The following is a 17,027-nucleotide window of genomic DNA, read 5'->3' as shown; positions in this document are numbered from 1 at the left end:
CGGGCCGCACCCAGACCCGCCCCTCCCACACAGGACGTTTCAAAAATGAAAGCGCTAGGTGCTAGTCTCAAAAATCAGTAAAACTTTATTCGCTTCCATTCTTTCGCCATTAACAGAAAACTGGAGAAAGCAAAAATGTTTTGTGTTTACAAAGATAAACGGCCTCTTTACCCAGAGAAGATCAAAACCTCAAACGACAACGGGGAAGATAAAAGCGCCCTCCCCCACATCCCCTGAGCTGCCCTTGTCCTCTTAGACAAAGCCTTCAGTCCACTGGCCAGGGACCCTGGATGTGGCCAATTCAAGATGAGGGCCAAGAAATCAGACCAATCCATTCCCGTGATATAAAGTCGAACAGAAGCTACACCAAGGGTCAAGTGCCTGTATTTCACAGGACACAGGAACCAGGCGGCTACTTATAAAAAAAACAAGATTCATTTCAGGCACAACTTTTTTTATTTTTTTGTTTTTTGTTTTGTTTTTAAATCAGTAAAAGAAACTGGGTCCTAGAAGCTGCAGTGATCTAAGCAGCAGCAAGTTTGTGCATTCGTTTTTTTTTTGTTTGTTTTTGTTTAAATACGATTAAATTACCACACTGCTGGCACACCTCATTTGCATGAAATTCTGCACCATACATACTAATTGCAGTAAAGTTACCCCCCTCCCTAATCCCAGGAAAAAAAAAAAAAAAAAACTACTCTGGAAGATAATTTTCACTGAAATCTAACCAAACTTCGTTAAGTGGACTGTGACAAGATTATAAATGATATGAAAAATAACATTTTAACATTTGGCCATCAACTTAAGGAAATGGTTTGCCTATACAAATTTTTATAATTTTTGTAATTTTTAATATATTCTACCCTCATATGGTCCTCAGAATTAAAGCATAATGAACAGGAAAGAAAAGGAAAAGAATGCAACTGAGTGCTAAGGCAGAACATCTTGCCAGATAGTAATGAAGGTAGAGTATATGCTAAATACCAAGTGCAGAATTTCATAGGGCCAACAAGATAACAGTCTATATTTTTCACTTACACAGGCGAAGTGGATTTTGCAATTACCAGTTGCGTTAAATGCACCAAATAAAGCTCCTAAGATTGATACTATAAGGCGCCACCTTAAGTTTTCCAGGCTGCAACTGTGCATAATTTTAAAATGGTTTCTTAAATTTATTTATTTTTTTTTAAACATAACACGAGGAAGGTGTTAAAACTGGTGTAATAGCTCAATAGAATAAGTATTCCAGATTTTGGGAGGGATGAAGAGGAGGATATTCAGAACCCTTCACCAGAATCCCCCCAACTTGATCATAGTGGATTAATGATGTGCTTTGTGGATGTGGTTAGTCAATGACACCAGCTTGACGAATCTTTCTTTCTGCACCAAATCCCTGTGAAGAAGTAAAATTACAGTTAATCACTACAAAAGCAGTACTTCTTTTTAATCATCGTAACCACCACCACTTCTTTCCCAGAGGAGGAAATCCCTAATAAGCCCTCCTGATCTATTATCTATTATGTTCAAAGGATCAGGAAGACCAGAAAATGTGCTGCTTACTGTGAGGAATCATTATTGTTAGGGGCTGAACCAATGTATATGGAGTTTTAACTAGTTATAAGCATATTGAAACACTGAAAAAGAAAACTGAAGTTCCCTGTGCCATTAAGCTCCGAGCTATGCTGAAATAGGAACTTGATAGGCATATTGTTTGTCAGCTGCCCCTACCCCCACCCCTCAAACCTTGTAATGCCCTCATACCATTGAGTTATCTGGTCCCCTTGGCTGACGAAGAACCATTAGGCGAGGAGCACTGGCATCATCCAGGGTGATGTTCTTCAAGCGATTGACCAACCTATCAGGTCGTGGAGCTGCAACAGCCTTGGGGCCCTCACTGTAATGAAGTTAAGAGGTGAGAAGCAGCAACTCTTGGTGGGAAGAAAGCAAGTACTTGCAGAGGAGTATGTTTTCTATCTAACTACCCAAATGACTCAGTTTTAATGAGGAGACTCTTGCCTCATCTAGCCACCTAGCTATAGCTAGCAAGACAGGACAGACAAGTTTGTTTGTTTTTATTCCTAACTCAAGGTTTATCACTGTGGAGGAAGGGAAGAATCATATGGGTGAGGGTCATCCCTGGACTGGTCTGCACCTAGAAAAACCTGTTCCACAGACACACAAAACGAGGTAATAAGATGTGAAAAACCTTAGACAAGTTAAATATGAAGTATTTCAAGAGACTCCCAGCTCCTCTCATGATATTACAGATTAAAAATTTTTTAAAGCACAGAGAAAGCACTGCTAAACTATAAAATTAGAATTTTAAGTAGCATATAAATAACTTAATGGAAGAAAAAGCTAAGCAGAATCCTTGAAGAATAAGGACTACATAATCTTATTATAAGTTCTATTACATAGAATGTACCCAATTAATGTTTCATTAGGCCAGATTTGTAAGACTAAAATTTAGAAAATGAAGGCCAGAGGTAAAAAAGACACAGTAGGGGTGTCTCGGTTGGTTAAGTGTCCGACTTCAGCTCAGCTCAGGTCATGATCTCATGGTTGGAGTTCGAACTCTGTATCGGGCTCTCTGCTGTCAGTGCATGGAGATCCTCAATCTCCCTCTATGCCCCCCCCACCACTTGTACTCTTTCAAAAAAAAAAAAATCAAACATATCAAAAAAAAACAAAAACAAAAAAACCACACACACACACACACACACACACACACACACACACACACACACACAGGAAAGATCAAGAAATAGCCAGAAAGTAGCAGGATAAAAAGAGAAGCAATGAAAAGTGAAGAAGTGTGATTAAACCAGAGTTTATGAAAGTTTAAAGACAGTCCAGGGAATTTACCAATCCAACAACAACAAACTCACCAGACTCGCCAAACATTACAAGCACTGCACTTGCCAGTGCGCTGATTAAGAATCACTGAGAATTCCACCTCATCTCCAGCCTGTAGCTCAATGCCATCTTGAACTTCTTTCACATGGAAGAAGAGCTTCTTGCTATCTCCTACTTCATAGTTAATGAAGCCAAACTGAGGGGGGTGGGGGGAGGGAAAAATAAAAAAAGACAGTAACTAAAAACAGGACATACTACAGAGGGGAAAAGTACCTCACTGTGAATGAAGCACAACACCTAACTAGAAGGGGATTTATTAAACATGGTATTAATGCTGATACTCCAGTTTAATTGCTCATGCTATAATGTAACAGCATATGGGTCTGAAAAACTTGTCAAGAAATGTATCTTTGAAATCACTGCCATTCAATCTATCATAGCCTGTCTGAAACAAAGGTTGCCTGTGTCTTCATATAGTATATGAAGTTTCTGAATTAAGCAAAATCACACTGAGATTTCAATATGAGGAATAGTTTTGTTTGCCCTAAACTTATCTTATGAACACCTTTACATATGCTTTCGTTCTTTGTGTGGTCTGCAAAAGAAGTCCCGAGCTCAAGCATACAAAATCCTAGTCTTTCTATTCTGAAAAATCTCATTCCGAACTTATTTCCCGTCATGTAATGTTATCAATAGCACTCTTAACTTTCTTTTTGCTCATATCATCATTTTTTTCCTTTTCATGTCATTTTCTTCATATTTTTACAAGCTACCTCAAATCAATGAAAAAAGTAGAAATGAGTACTGATGGTTCTCCCTTGGCTGAAAAAATTTCAAGCTTTTGGTTACCACTTGTGTACCAACTCATAAAAGGATCAAATTCAGATCCAGAGATAATACCACTTACCTGATCTTTCACACACTCCACTGTGGCCCTACGCAGGGGTGTGATGTTATAGGCCATAGTCTGTGCATTTTGGCCCAGAACACACAACTGGAACTTGACACTTTCCCCTTTCTGCAGGCAATCTCCTTTGTTGGCCATCCCAACTATGCCAAATGGATAGACTTCACCTTTCATATCCCCTGTAACGAGAGACAGGTATAAAGTCTAAAAACTAATAGTTCAGAATGATCCTATGCTGATGGCCATAAGTTTATAGATAAGTTGCTAAGAATGTATTCTTACCTAAGAAAAATGTTTTAATACCTGAGAACTCCTACCTTAAAGCTTCAATGAAATATTACCAAGAAAACAAATGAGAACTTGTAGTAGTACTTTACTAGCTAATGAACAGTTTTAAACCATCCTTACGAAATTAAAAGGAACACTGGCACTCAACCTCATTACCTAAATATGTGGGCATTTTAAGCAGAATGGGTTGCTAGCATGATCCTCTGAATTATTTTCTTCCCCAGTTCACAGTATGAGCCAACCAGTCAAAAATATTTCTGACCCATACTCAACTGGGCATTAAACGAGCCAGGCACAGGCAAAAACAATGTGGATAAATTTCCTTGGCATTCTAATCTTTCTTTGTTCTGATTATGGCTCCCTCAAACCAACAGGCACTTTCTCCTAGTTCAGAGCTCAGCATACTTTCTGAAAAGACAGTAAATATTTTAGACTTATAAATCATCCTATTTCTGTCACATCTACTCAACTTTGCTGTTGTAGTGGGAAAACAACCAAACACAAGATGTAAACTACGGCCATAGCTGTTTTAAGAAAACTTTACTTACAGAAACAAACCACCCTATTTGCTGAGCTCTGCCCTAGACTAAACTATTGGCTGGAGAGGAGTGCAGGCTAGGAATAAGAACTGTGCCAAAGGTTCAGTTGCTTATCATATCAGTTCATCTGAACGGGAAGCCACTGAATCAACAAAGGTGAAGAGGAGAAAAAAACATCAGGTGGAAGTGGAAGCTTCAGAACTGGAAATGCTTTTAACAATTCTTTTAATGATTATAAGGTGTAAGGGAAGGTTTTCCTTTCAAACATACAGGAACCACAAACTTTTGAGGATACACTTCCAACAAAGTCATACACAAGCATTCTCTAGAGACAGCTGGTCTGATTCAGTTTTTATTAAAGCAGTCATTTATTAAACATTTACAGATTCATATTTAATCATTCTAGAATCTTCTCAAAGAAATTACCCTCATTTTAAAGATGAAGAAACTAAGCTAGGAGAGATTTAAGTAATTTGTCCAAAGTTATACAGGTAGAAGTGGAAGAGGTAGTGTTCAGATCTAGGCCTTGCCCTACTTCAAAGTGTTCCTGAATGAAAGAGCTGTTCTCACTATCAAGTGGGAAAATGTAACCTGTCTAGTCTCAAAACCCTCTAAGGTCTATTAGAGTTCAGAAAAGTTTCCTTTCCCGCAAAATCACTGCTTGACTATATCCTAGAGCTAGAGTTGAAGAGTAAGTGGATTGGGGGTTGGGAACACAAAAAGAAGTCAAAGTGAAATGTTACAGAGGAAGTACTGCAAAGGTGAGTAAGTTGCCCAGTCCCCACGGCCCTTTTAGGAGTATGGTGTAATCATGTCATTCATTTAAAATACTGATTTGCAAAAGACCAGATTTGTACTGAATGATTTTTAAAAAATAGTGTGTTTAACCACCAGGGTCAGTTATAAGATGAGAAAGCAGAACAAAGGAAGTTTATTTTAAAATTAATTTGAATTAGATCTGAATCAACTAAAGGAGTGATTTATTGAAATAAAAGACTGATTTGCTGGGGCGCCTGGGTGGCTCAGTCGGTTAAGCGGCCGACTTCGGCTCAGGTCATGATCTTGCGGTCTGTGAGTTCGAGCCCCGCGTCGGGCTTTGTGCTGACAGCTTGGAGCCTGGAGCCTGTTTCAGATTCTGTGTCTCCCTCTCTCTCTGACTCTCCCCCATTCATGCTCTGTCTCTGTCTCAAAAATAAATAAACATTAAAAAAAAAAAAAAAAAGACTGATTTGCTATAAAATCTATTCCTATCTGGAGGTGTGTGTGTTGGGGAGAACTGGATGTACTCCGATTCTATGTAAAGCGGAAACTCCTAAGGGTCTCATACAAGGAGCATGTATGTTATCAAGGTTCATTTCTTTCTCTCAAATGACCTGTTCTTCCCCACTTTATGCCCTCTGACTCCTAGATAACACAAGATTTATTCTCTTAAGTCAAGCTATCATCTTTGGTTGGAAATTCAAACCCTCTTCTCATCAACCCCATCATTATGGTAATTTAGCTCTACTAATCATCAGTGGTCCTTACTATCATTCCTATTGCAAACTTATGAACAAAGTTGTCTTTTGGTACTAATTGTTGGGATGACACCAGAAATCAGGGAGTTACTGAAGATGGGGAGAAAAAAGCTGTAAATGAAAAATATAGAGAGCCATGACCCAGAAACAGGTAGTAGGATCCACATGGAACCCTAGCTATTAAGAAATAAATATAGGACATTTACAGAAAGCAAAATATTTATAGAAGTGAATTGGCTACTAGGAAAATTTGTTAATACTGATGTAAATAATTACAGAATAATACAAGAAAACTGTAAAGTTGTACTAAATGCAGCCAACTGTAAATATCTGATTATCATCCAACATTAGATGAGTACTTTTTAGTGTGAGATTTTGTTCTCAGTCTATTTCAGTATAACTCAGTTGCTCACATAATAGTCATTTGTTCACAACATAAACCCAGGATGATGATCATAAAAACCAAGGGTTGAGGGGGAGGATAGGAAGAGGCACTTTTCCTTAATTTCAGTTTCTAAGGAGTCTGAAAGCGACTGCGACAAACACCACCACATTTTAAAATGTTCCAAGTGCTCATGTAAAGGTAAAACAAATTTTAAACAATCTGATAGGGCTGCTCTTACCTTCCTCCACAATCTCAATCATTCCTTGGTACTCAGTCTGTGTTGGATCAACACTCCTCAAGGGGCGAATGACTTTACCAGAGTAGATGGTGGGATCAGCTTCCTCAGTAATGCCATTCACTACAAAGCAAAAGCATGTATACTTCTTATTCAACAATTTTAACTCTATTCCACAGGAAAAAAGCAAAAATCATCAGAACAAATGTTAACAGAGGGTTGCTGGCTGGTCTGCTACTCTTAAACTATTGCTAAATTATCATGAAAATAATGTTAATTTGGGGGTGCCAGGGTGGCTCAGTAGGTTCAGCATTGGGCTTCAGCTCAGGTCATGAGCTCATCAAGGTTCATGGGTTCGAGCCCTACATCGGGCTCTGTGCTGACAGCTCAGAGCCTGGAGCCTGCTTCAGATTCTTTGTCTCCCTGTCTCTCTCTGGCCCTCCCCTGCTCGCACTGTCTCTCTCTCTAATCTCTAAATCTCTAAAATGCAACCCCAACACTTATACACTTCCCTTTATTTTAAGCTCAATATGTTAGTAATATATATTACTATCTTCCTAAGCACAAAATTTTACTCATCTTGCTTGCCTATAAATACAAACTAAAAAATAAACTCAACAAAGGCAGGTTTCTTGCCTTTGATTTCTTCACTGCTGTATCCCCAGTACTTAAAACACAGCATGTGCTTAGATATTTATTGAAATGAAATGAACATTCTTGGCTGTCATTTCTCTAGGTCTCACCATGAGGAAGTATTATTTGAGGAGTTGAGATCAAAGTCAAAAGTTGCGGGTTTTTTTTTAAGTTAGAGATCCTAAACAGCAACCATTTTAAGTTCCCATTATTTTTCTCATTCTTCTCCAAAACAGCGTCCTCGAAGAATGCCTCTTTCCCCATTCCCATGGATATTTACATCTTAGGGTTATTTTTTAAGAAAGAGGTACTGAATTGAAAATAAAGTGAATGATCTAAACTATCTATCTGGTGGTTCTCAAACTTTAGCGTACGTCAGAATCACCTAAAGGATTTGTTAAAACAGAATGCCCATCCTAAGTTTAGTAGCTCTGGGGTGGGGTCAAAGAACTTGTATTTCTTCTAAGTGGCCAGGTGATGCTACTGTACCTGGGTATCACACCTGGGGGACCACTAATCTTGGGTTTTTGCTTCCTCTCCCATGCTGTCTCTCATCTCCCACCAAAAGCCTAGACTAAATAAGTAGAAATCACAATTCATTACCTGAGTGTGTTTTGTTCACTTTTTCTGCACTGACTTTGTTGCCTTTGCCTTTGGACAAGCTATACTCGACCATGTCCCCCAGTTCCAAGCTATCGACATCACCAGAGAACTCACTGGGAAGAAAGGAAACATCTGAATCAGCAATCACCACAAACATCAACGGTAGCAAATAAATTTACTTCTTCTGTAACAATATTCATGGTGTGCTTACTTATGCTAGATACTGTTTGAAGCACATTATAGGCAGTGACTCATTTAATCCTCAGAAACACCCAATGAAAAGGCACCATTATCTCCAGCTTCAAGACAATGAAACTAAAATACTAGGAGGTTAATTAGGTGGCAGAGTCAGGATTCAAACCTGAACCATCTAAGAGCCCATGCCCTTAACTGACACATATTAAATGTACAACTCTCTGGTAGCAACATAGAAGACAGTATTCTTTTACTGAAGCAGAAGGTTCTTGCCCAATGTTCAAAGCAGGTACAGGCCTTTATCTTCTGGCCACATGTTCCCTATACACATGATTAACTTCTGTTTATATAGTGCCATAATTTTACCAATATGAAATTTGGAATTACAAAATATATAACCACCCGATACTAAATGTTTTCGAACAAAACCAAACAATGGATAGTAAGCTCTAAGTTCCTAAAAGGCATTCCTCACCTGTAATGGAAAAAGATTTCCTTATCATGATTAGCTGTTTCAATAAATCCAAAATTATCCTTCAGAGTTGCCACATAACCCAAGAGCCTCTTGGAGTTGGAATTACGACCTAAAAGTCGAACACAAGTTGCAATCTGCTGTCCAGGCCTCTGTTTGTCACTAATACTAAATTCAACCTGTGAAAAATAAGGACACTCCTATTTAATATCATGTCTTTCCCACACCAAGCTCCTTACCTTAGGACCTACAACTTCCCACTCCAAATATCCTTTGTGTTAAATGCTCTGATGGAAGAGATTTTCACCAAAACTAACACTTTTAGGTCTCATTCACACTTTTCATAAGGGGATCAAGTTTTGTTCTCCAGTGTGTATTCCTTATAGATTCTCAATTTCTCTAAAGCAGGGCTATCAGAAAACCAGACATAGTGAGGAGAAAAATGCACAGCAATATAAAATCTTGGGTATGATTTTACTTTGATCATGTTTCAGCAACTGGTTTAGCTTAGAATATTATAAGTTAATTGACTTAGGCAGATCTTCTCTAGTGCTTACTGACTCCTCAGAAAGCTTTTAACAAAGGGCTTCTTAGACCCTATTCTGAATAAGCTGCTTGTAAATGGGAAGACGTTCTTATATTAAACTCGTAAACACACAATTTTTTTTAGCAAACCTTGGTAAGATTAAAAAAAAACCCCAAAGACATTTTGCAGGACTTATGATGAAGAGGACAACCTTTAACTCTCCTCTCAAATAAGCAGAATTATCTTGCCTTATCTCCTATTTGAGGAGAAGTAGATCCTTCCACATCCTTGGCTTGAAAAGCAATAGTCAATTTCACCCCACAATCATCATAGGCAATAACACCATCCTCAGCCTCCTACAAAATAGGATACAATGAAAAGAATCAAGAACAAAAAGGCAATAAGCAGTTAGTTTTTAGACCCTGGAGCTAAAGAACTGGCACAGCTGTACAAATGTCCTATTCTGGGGTTCCCTAACAGTAACCAATTTTTCATATGAATAAAAGATAGTCTTACCTTAAACCCAGGACTGATTCAACATACTGTAATTGGGTCTTTTAGTTCCGAGAATCTACTTTTTATTATTGAGGAGGGAAAGCTTACTGAAAATTTATAACACACCCATTCTATACTTCTCATAGCCAGCCAAAAATTAAACTGAGCATGTATTTTTAAAATTTTTTTTAAGTTTATTTATTTTTGACAGAGACAGAGTGTGAGCATGAACTGGGGAGGGGGAGAGAGAGAGAGAGAGGGAGACACAGAATCCGAAGCAGGCTCCAGGCTCCAAGCTGTCAGCACAGAGCCCGACGCACAGCTCAAACTCACAAACCGTGCGATCATGACCTGGGCCGAAGTCAGACGCTTAACGGACTGTGCCACCCAGAAGCCCCAAGCATGTATTTTTAATAAACAGAAATTCTATAGGGCAAGAAGCTTTTTGTATCACCTATTTTGAATCTCCCATAGTACCTTACAGTGTTTTGTATGAGAGTGTATTTACCAATGCACGAAAATTTAATTAGGTAGAGGATCTAGCACAGTTCAGAGCATTTGATATTCAATGCTTCCAGAATTTAAAACATTGTTGATTACCAGAAAGATTCACTCGTCAAAAGTCTAAGAAATTTCTGGTATGCCATACAGAATCATACTGTAAATGACACTGTTCAACTACCTCACAAATTACACCACTTTTACGGTTTCAACTATACAAAACCAATTAATTTCTACTCTTCTACCATTCATATTCCTTACTGTAATACACTGTTATAAATAAGCGTGATGACAGAAGGACTTACTAGGGTCCAGTGTTGATCTAAGAAGAACAGAACAATAAAAGGGCAGGAAAAGTCTTATTCAAAGGCTGTCTTGATCAACTCAGTTTTGTCAAAGCCATTTGGGAAGCAGGGCATTCTAAGAGCTTTTTAAAAACCATTAAAAACAAGCCCCTCTGATTTTCTTTTATTTTTATTATTGTTAAATGCAGCATTTGTGAAATTCCTACTATGGGCCTGGCCTTGTTCACCATAACAGGAGACTATGATTTTTTCAGTTTAAAAACTGAAGCTCAGAAGTGATTTGCTAAGCTACAAAATAAATAGTAAGCAAGATGTTGTTCCAGTTCTCTCAGGATCCTAAGTAGCCATTTTAAAAATTACATTACCTTCCAATATCTCCCACACGTACCTGCTGCTTTTGTCTAGACCCATGATATCTGCTCCCAGTTCAAGGTCTACCTAAACTCATTTCGTATCAGGCCTCTTCATCTTTTGTCTTTCTCCACCCCCATCTAGGGCTCATACTATGCCATTTCTTCCTGAAGTGCGTATCTGATGTCACTTTCCACAAATATTCTCTGAGTATAGAACAAAGTCTAAATTCGCTAGAGTAGCAATTGAACCTTCTCCATCTAGCTGTATCCTGATTTTTCATCTTATTTCCCCTATTCTACCCACCAAAGAAAAACCCTATCTTCCTGTTTAACTACTCAGTGCTTTCTAAAGAAACCCTGAATTTTTCTCATTTGTACCTCTATTCTGTGAGGAATGTTCTTTCTTCATGTATACCCACCTATTAAGTGTCAGTGCCTTAGTGATACCATCCCAGATCCTGCCACATTAGAATTTATTTTTGCCACAGTGCTCTCACTGATCTTTTATGGCAATATTTTATATTTTGTATGAATTACCTGCTTCTATACAACTCTCAATTTATTATTTACTTGAGAGCAAAAGCCATGTTAGACATCATTCTATCTCTATTCTGTGGACTATTCAAAATGGAGTCCACACAAATTTGGAAGTTTTAAACTGCTTGGGAAGATCAGTACTATCATTTTAGATGAGCAGTTCTCATTGGGGATTAGGGGATGTCTTGCAGGATATGGCAACAGTTTCGGCTGTCACACAGAGGGAGAAGAGAGATACTGATCTCTAGTGGGTAAAGGTCAGGGATGCTGCTTAACATCCCACAATCCACAGAACAGCCCCCCCACCCCCCAAGTCATAATGTGGAGATTAAAAACCTTCTTTTAGATCAGTTCACTGTTAATGTTACAGAGAATTCCAAGAGAGACAATACTTCATTCCATTACTGTGTGGACAGTGGTTTCCTTGAAAGAGAGGAATAAAGAGCTACACAAATCATTTTGATCATCTAAAACTTACCTTTTCTTTGCCTTTATTTGGGCTAGTGGTTTTAGGATTAGAGAAAGTGGCTTCTTTTTCTACAGTGCCCAGAAAACGATGATCTGAATGGGAATGGAACGAAACCGTGCCCTTGGGAAGCTTTTTAATCCTAATAGCATGATTTCTTTGGGCAGAGAGCATATCCTACAAATGATAAACAAAAGTAACTTTAAACTGAAAAAGGAAGCATCAAGAAACCATCCCATTCTTTCTCAAAAAGTACTCACAGGAACCACAGTAAACTCTACTTCATCCGCAATATGGAGCTGATTCCCATCCAGAATTTCACTGAAGTGGAAGAACATACGAGCATCACGATCCACACACTTGATGAAACCAAATCCATCTCTCATGGCAGCAATTACACCCTGAAATCCAGATAATATTTTCACTGGCTGCGAAGCTTGCCAAGAAAACAATACTCAATTTTGGAGGCATCAAGTTAAACTCATTAGGAATTCTCTGAATTAATGACTCAAAATCTGTACCCACTTTTCAATTTTTCTATTTAAATACAAACTCATTGCTTTCAGTAAATTAACTTCTAAGCCACTGTCTGAGATGCTACCCCCCGGTCAGCATGCATAGAAAAAACTATCACATCTGAGTGTTAACACATGCACACAATATACTCCTTTTCATTCTCAAATTTGTGAACTTGGTGTTATTACCCTGTATTGCAAGATGAGGAAATCGAGGCTGAAGTTAAGCAGTTTGTTCAAAGCACACAGCTAATAAGTGGTAGAAAACAAAGATTCTAAATCTATGGATCCTAAGGCCCAAGCTTTATGACAATATCTAGAAATTTTAAAAATCTACACAAATACTTCAAATACTTCCAAAGTCAACTAAAGGGAACTTTTTTTTTAGTCTCAATCTCAAAAATTTTTATGTGAGTTTAGGTGCAGGAAAGGCTTAAGATTAAGGTCTGAAGAATAAACAAAATATACGAAATCTTTTCCTCATTTTTCCCCCTTACTAAATTATCAGCTTTGTAAGGGCAATTACATCCAGAGTTAGCTGGCACATGGCAGGTACTCAGAAGTTTACTGAAACAATTATTATCAACCTACCAATGACTTACGTGTTGCATATTTATTTGTATTATTACTGACGACTATTCTATAACCAGTTTTGAATATAGCATAAATAATATCCTGACATTTAATCTTTGGCTAAATCTTGATGGCAGCCAAGCTACTCGACAATGTAGTCTATACTGTCAAGCAAAATAGACCCTACCTGAGAAGCTTTTTGTTTAAAACACACACACACACACACACACACACACTCACTCACTCACTCACTCACCATTCATTTGGTTCTCAAAATTTATCAAACAAGTATCAAACAAGATCAGTTCTCCAAAGATAAAGGTTCTAAGTCCCAAGAAACTTAAATTTTCATTGAATGTACCCAGTTCCATTGACCGCACGGAGATATACCACTCATGTTACGATCCCAACAGAACTATAAATTACATCTGAGGCAGTTAATTTATGAAAACAGAGCTTATAAAACATGTTTGGGAAACATTTCTGGTGCAGGTCACTCCTGGACATATACCCACTGAAAAGAATTTGCAAATTCCTGCTGTAAAAGCCAAAAATCCAAAACCTAGTTAACCTTATCGAGTGTTTACTAAACATGGAACAGTTTGGGAAGATCTGTTTTCTACAACGATAGACTTGAATTTTCTCAGTCTTCATATTTAAGGTCCACAAAGTAACGGACTCTCAAAAGATCTTAGAATTCCTCCTGTACACATTTCCATTCTGAAACTTTTTCACATCTGTTTCAAGATAACTGGCAGAGTCAGTTACCAAACCCAGACTGACTGAAATATCTGTGTTCTTAGTCACTTCACAAGGAAGCTGCCCCATGTCATCATTAACTTAAATGCTTTTCAGTACAGCATTACAAATTTGAATATAATATTAGGCCCCCATACTGAATACAAATATCTAATAATATCCAACACTTACCATCTCTCTGGCTTCATTAGTGAACTGAAACGTATTTGATAGAACTTCTATGTTGGTTGCTCGTTCTAATTTGTCACGTCGGTCTGTTGAAATATTAAACCTAACATGGTCGCCTTCCAGCAGGGTCACCTTGGATTTTGTATCTTTGTCTCCAAAAGGAAGCTCTTTAGGAATCACAAAATCAACTTTGATGCGTCCTGGCAATGGGTCATTCTGATGAGAAGGAAAAACTATTTTAGCTGGAGATTTCTCATCCTTCCTAGTTCTAAGTCAAACAAGAAGAACACACAGCAAACCCATGTTATTTATAATAAACAGTTCCCTACAGGGAAAAAAAATGTTGACAACATAAGCCCAATTTGCAAACTTTGTGTTCTGTGGTCACATGATAAAATCACAACACTGCAGTTAAGATCCTGCACTCTGACAGAGATATTTTATTTAAGGAAAAGAATTTGTCTTTTAGGTTTCACATTTCTTTAGCAATGACACCAGCAGTCTCCTCTCCTCACCTTACCTCCCACATAAAAGAAACAAACTGGTGGAGGAGGAGGGGGAGGAGGTGGGAGAGAACCCCAATAAATGCATACCTAAAATGGTTTTTCCCAATTTAACCAGCATTTCTTTTGTCCCTTTCTCCTCATCACCCAGTACAAAACAAAACCTATTCATGGACATATCAATCACTGGTCCCTCTTTTAGCTTAATTATATATATATCAAGAAATATTTGGGGTGCCTGGGTGGCTCAGTCGGTTAAGCGTGTGACTTCAGCTCAGGTCATGATCTCACAGCTCATGGGTTCGAGCCCTGTGTCGGGCTCTGTGCTGACATCTCAGAGCCTGGAGCCTGCTTTGGATTCTGCATCCTTCTCTCACTCTGCCCCCCGCCCCCCCCCACCGCTCATGCTCTTTCTCGCTCAAGAATAAATGTTAAAAAATAAATAAATAAAAAGAGAAATATTTAATTGTTCCACCACCATAAAATTATATTAATTGAATAAAATTTCTGTATATCAAACTGTTCTACTGATGAGACAATAGAAAACTCTTCTGTAAAAGACTATTTACCTGGTTTTTACTGGGTACTTTTGGGATTACTTTGGTTACAGTTCCTTCAAAATGTTCAATGCTGATATCTTCAAAAATGACTGTTCCTTGAGGCAATAGTCTGACATCTGTTGCAACTTCTTTACCCTAAATCAGAAGGGGGGAGGAGATCATATAATTTTAAGTGTTTCCTAAAAATGTAATTCACTACTGACCTTAAAAGAAGGCCGAAGATCAAGTTAGTCAACTATCTTACATTTCTGTCCTTGATTGTGAATTCCACGTCATCTCCAGGCTGTAAGGTTTCTAAGTCACCCTTAAATTCACTATAGTGAAAGAATATCTCTTTTACGATATCACCTCTTTCAATAAAGCCAAACGCCTCCTAAAGACAAACAAGCAAAACCCAAAAAAATAATAGGAACATTAGGTACTATTCAGTGTACATATTTATGATTACAATTTACAGTCAATAAGCCTTGTTGTAAAATTATACTGCCCTGGAAACAATATATTTGGCTAGGTCTAATATTAACAGTATCAATTACATGGCCCATTGTAAAGAAAATATGAATTAGTAACCAAGAAATTTTAAAAGATTACTTTTGACATTACCAGTGAAATATTTTTAAAAGGAAGACAAAGAAAAGAAAGAACCAAAGGCTTGGGTTTGAAGTATGGACTGAAAGTAGTCAAAGAACAAAAACCTCAAATTTTTCACATTTGAGGACACTTACCTTCATGGCACAAACTACTCCCTGACAGCGGGCTTGCTTCTTTTTCAACAGCATAATGTTACGAGCACTTACAGCACCAGTACTAGAAAGGAATAATTGGGTGGGGGTGGAGGGATCAAAAAGGGGTAAAAAAAAAAAAAAAAAAAAAAAAAAAAAATGCATTGGCTTGGTTAGATATGAGGAATCTAGAGAAACAATTAGTTTTCTGAGAGCTCAATTTTATGTCAACAACACAAAGAGCAAATATAAAGTTTTTGACACATGATCCTTTTCACATGGCTTCATATGCAAAGGATTTTTGCTCAAATTCTCTAGCCTTCTAAATTGGGCACACACATATTTATCATTTTTCTCTTAGAATCTTAAAAGAGTATCACAGATACCCTATGCTTTTCTATTACAACAAAAGAAAGTCATAAGCGGAATGCAACCAAATAGGGTAATCTAAAGTCTTAGGAAGGTCATTTATTGGGTAAACATTTGAGTATCTTGTGCCGCAAACTAAAGGTACTGGGGATATAGAGATGGATACGGAATGGTCCCTGTTTGCAACGAATGCTGAATTTACTAGCTATCCTATCAATGATTTCTGATTAAACAGCCATAAAAGAAGGTTGAATAAATGTGATTAAAGGAGAAATTTCCTATGCTTTAAAAACAAAAACAAACAAACAAAAAAGACATTCACCTTCATTGAAACCCATTAGACCCTACATGTTGTTATCCTGTTCTCATCTTTGAGCAGGAAAATGTAAATTTGATTTCATTTTAAAGATGGTGCAGGCTATTGGTGTAGTTGTTTTAACAAAAGGTGAAGACTAAGTAAATTCTTCACAGACAAACTGTCACCCAATTGGGGTTTTTATTTCAAAAATTTAACAGACTAATGAAGACAGTGGAAAATATACTATTTGTCTTTGCAACTTACTACAGTGAAAGACTTTAGAGCCAGACTGGGGTTCAAAGACCTGCTATTTACAGGCTGTATCACTTTAGGCAAGTTACTTTATGAGAACATACTCTGTGTTACAGATGAAGACACTGATCAGGTGAAGCTGTTCTCAGAAGTAACAATTATATACATTTAGTACAAGTGCTTGGCATACAGGAACTTAATAAATTATCCCCTAGATTCCTATCTAAGATCAAACGGAGGGCTTTAGACTGAAACTATTAATATACCCACCAACTCAATCTGATTCCTTTTAGTCTGACAAGAGGTAAGATTCAGGGCTAATAATTCTGCACATGCTCTTGAGACTTTGCTTTCTCTACACTATTGTAAAGTGCATTCCTAGCATTTTTTCCAACTTCCTACTTTTAACTTCCTTCTGTGCTTGTACAAAAATAATTATCCCTAGGCTTTCTTTCTTTTTTAAAGCCTATTTTTCAGAGGGGGGGGGGGAGGGGG

At 37.7% G+C, this 17,027-nt stretch overlaps 1 protein-coding gene across 4 annotated transcripts in view; it reads right to left on the bottom strand.

The window, feature by feature from the left end:
- Positions 1-59: 59 nt before the first annotated feature.
- Positions 60-17,027, bottom strand: part of CSDE1 (cold shock domain containing E1) — a 39,370-nt gene continuing 22,402 nt past the window's right edge. For all 4 annotated transcript variants that reach the window (XM_049616509.1, XM_049616511.1, XM_049616512.1 and 1 more), the window contains 14 exons: positions 15,617-15,698; positions 15,136-15,264; positions 14,901-15,026; positions 13,832-14,044; positions 12,074-12,214; positions 11,826-11,990; positions 9,405-9,512; positions 8,634-8,809; positions 7,964-8,076; positions 6,731-6,850; positions 3,764-3,942; positions 2,889-3,052; positions 1,762-1,894; positions 60-1,393 (listed from right to left, as the gene is read on the bottom strand). In XM_049616509.1, the coding sequence (XP_049472466.1) occupies positions 1,346-1,393; positions 1,762-1,894; positions 2,889-3,052; positions 3,764-3,942; positions 6,731-6,850; positions 7,964-8,076; positions 8,634-8,809; positions 9,405-9,512; positions 11,826-11,990; positions 12,074-12,214; positions 13,832-14,044; positions 14,901-15,026; positions 15,136-15,264; positions 15,617-15,698 (1,897 nt within the window). In that variant the 3' untranslated portion in view covers positions 60-1,345. The remainder of the gene's footprint in view (positions 1,394-1,761; positions 1,895-2,888; positions 3,053-3,763; positions 3,943-6,730; positions 6,851-7,963; positions 8,077-8,633; positions 8,810-9,404; positions 9,513-11,825; positions 11,991-12,073; positions 12,215-13,831; positions 14,045-14,900; positions 15,027-15,135; positions 15,265-15,616; positions 15,699-17,027) is intronic.

Source organism: Panthera uncia (genome assembly GCF_023721935.1).
Source record: "Panthera uncia isolate 11264 chromosome C1 unlocalized genomic scaffold, Puncia_PCG_1.0 HiC_scaffold_4, whole genome shotgun sequence".
Lineage (NCBI taxonomy): Eukaryota > Metazoa > Chordata > Mammalia > Carnivora > Felidae > Panthera > Panthera uncia.
This window is presented reverse-complemented; position numbering and strand designations above follow the sequence as displayed.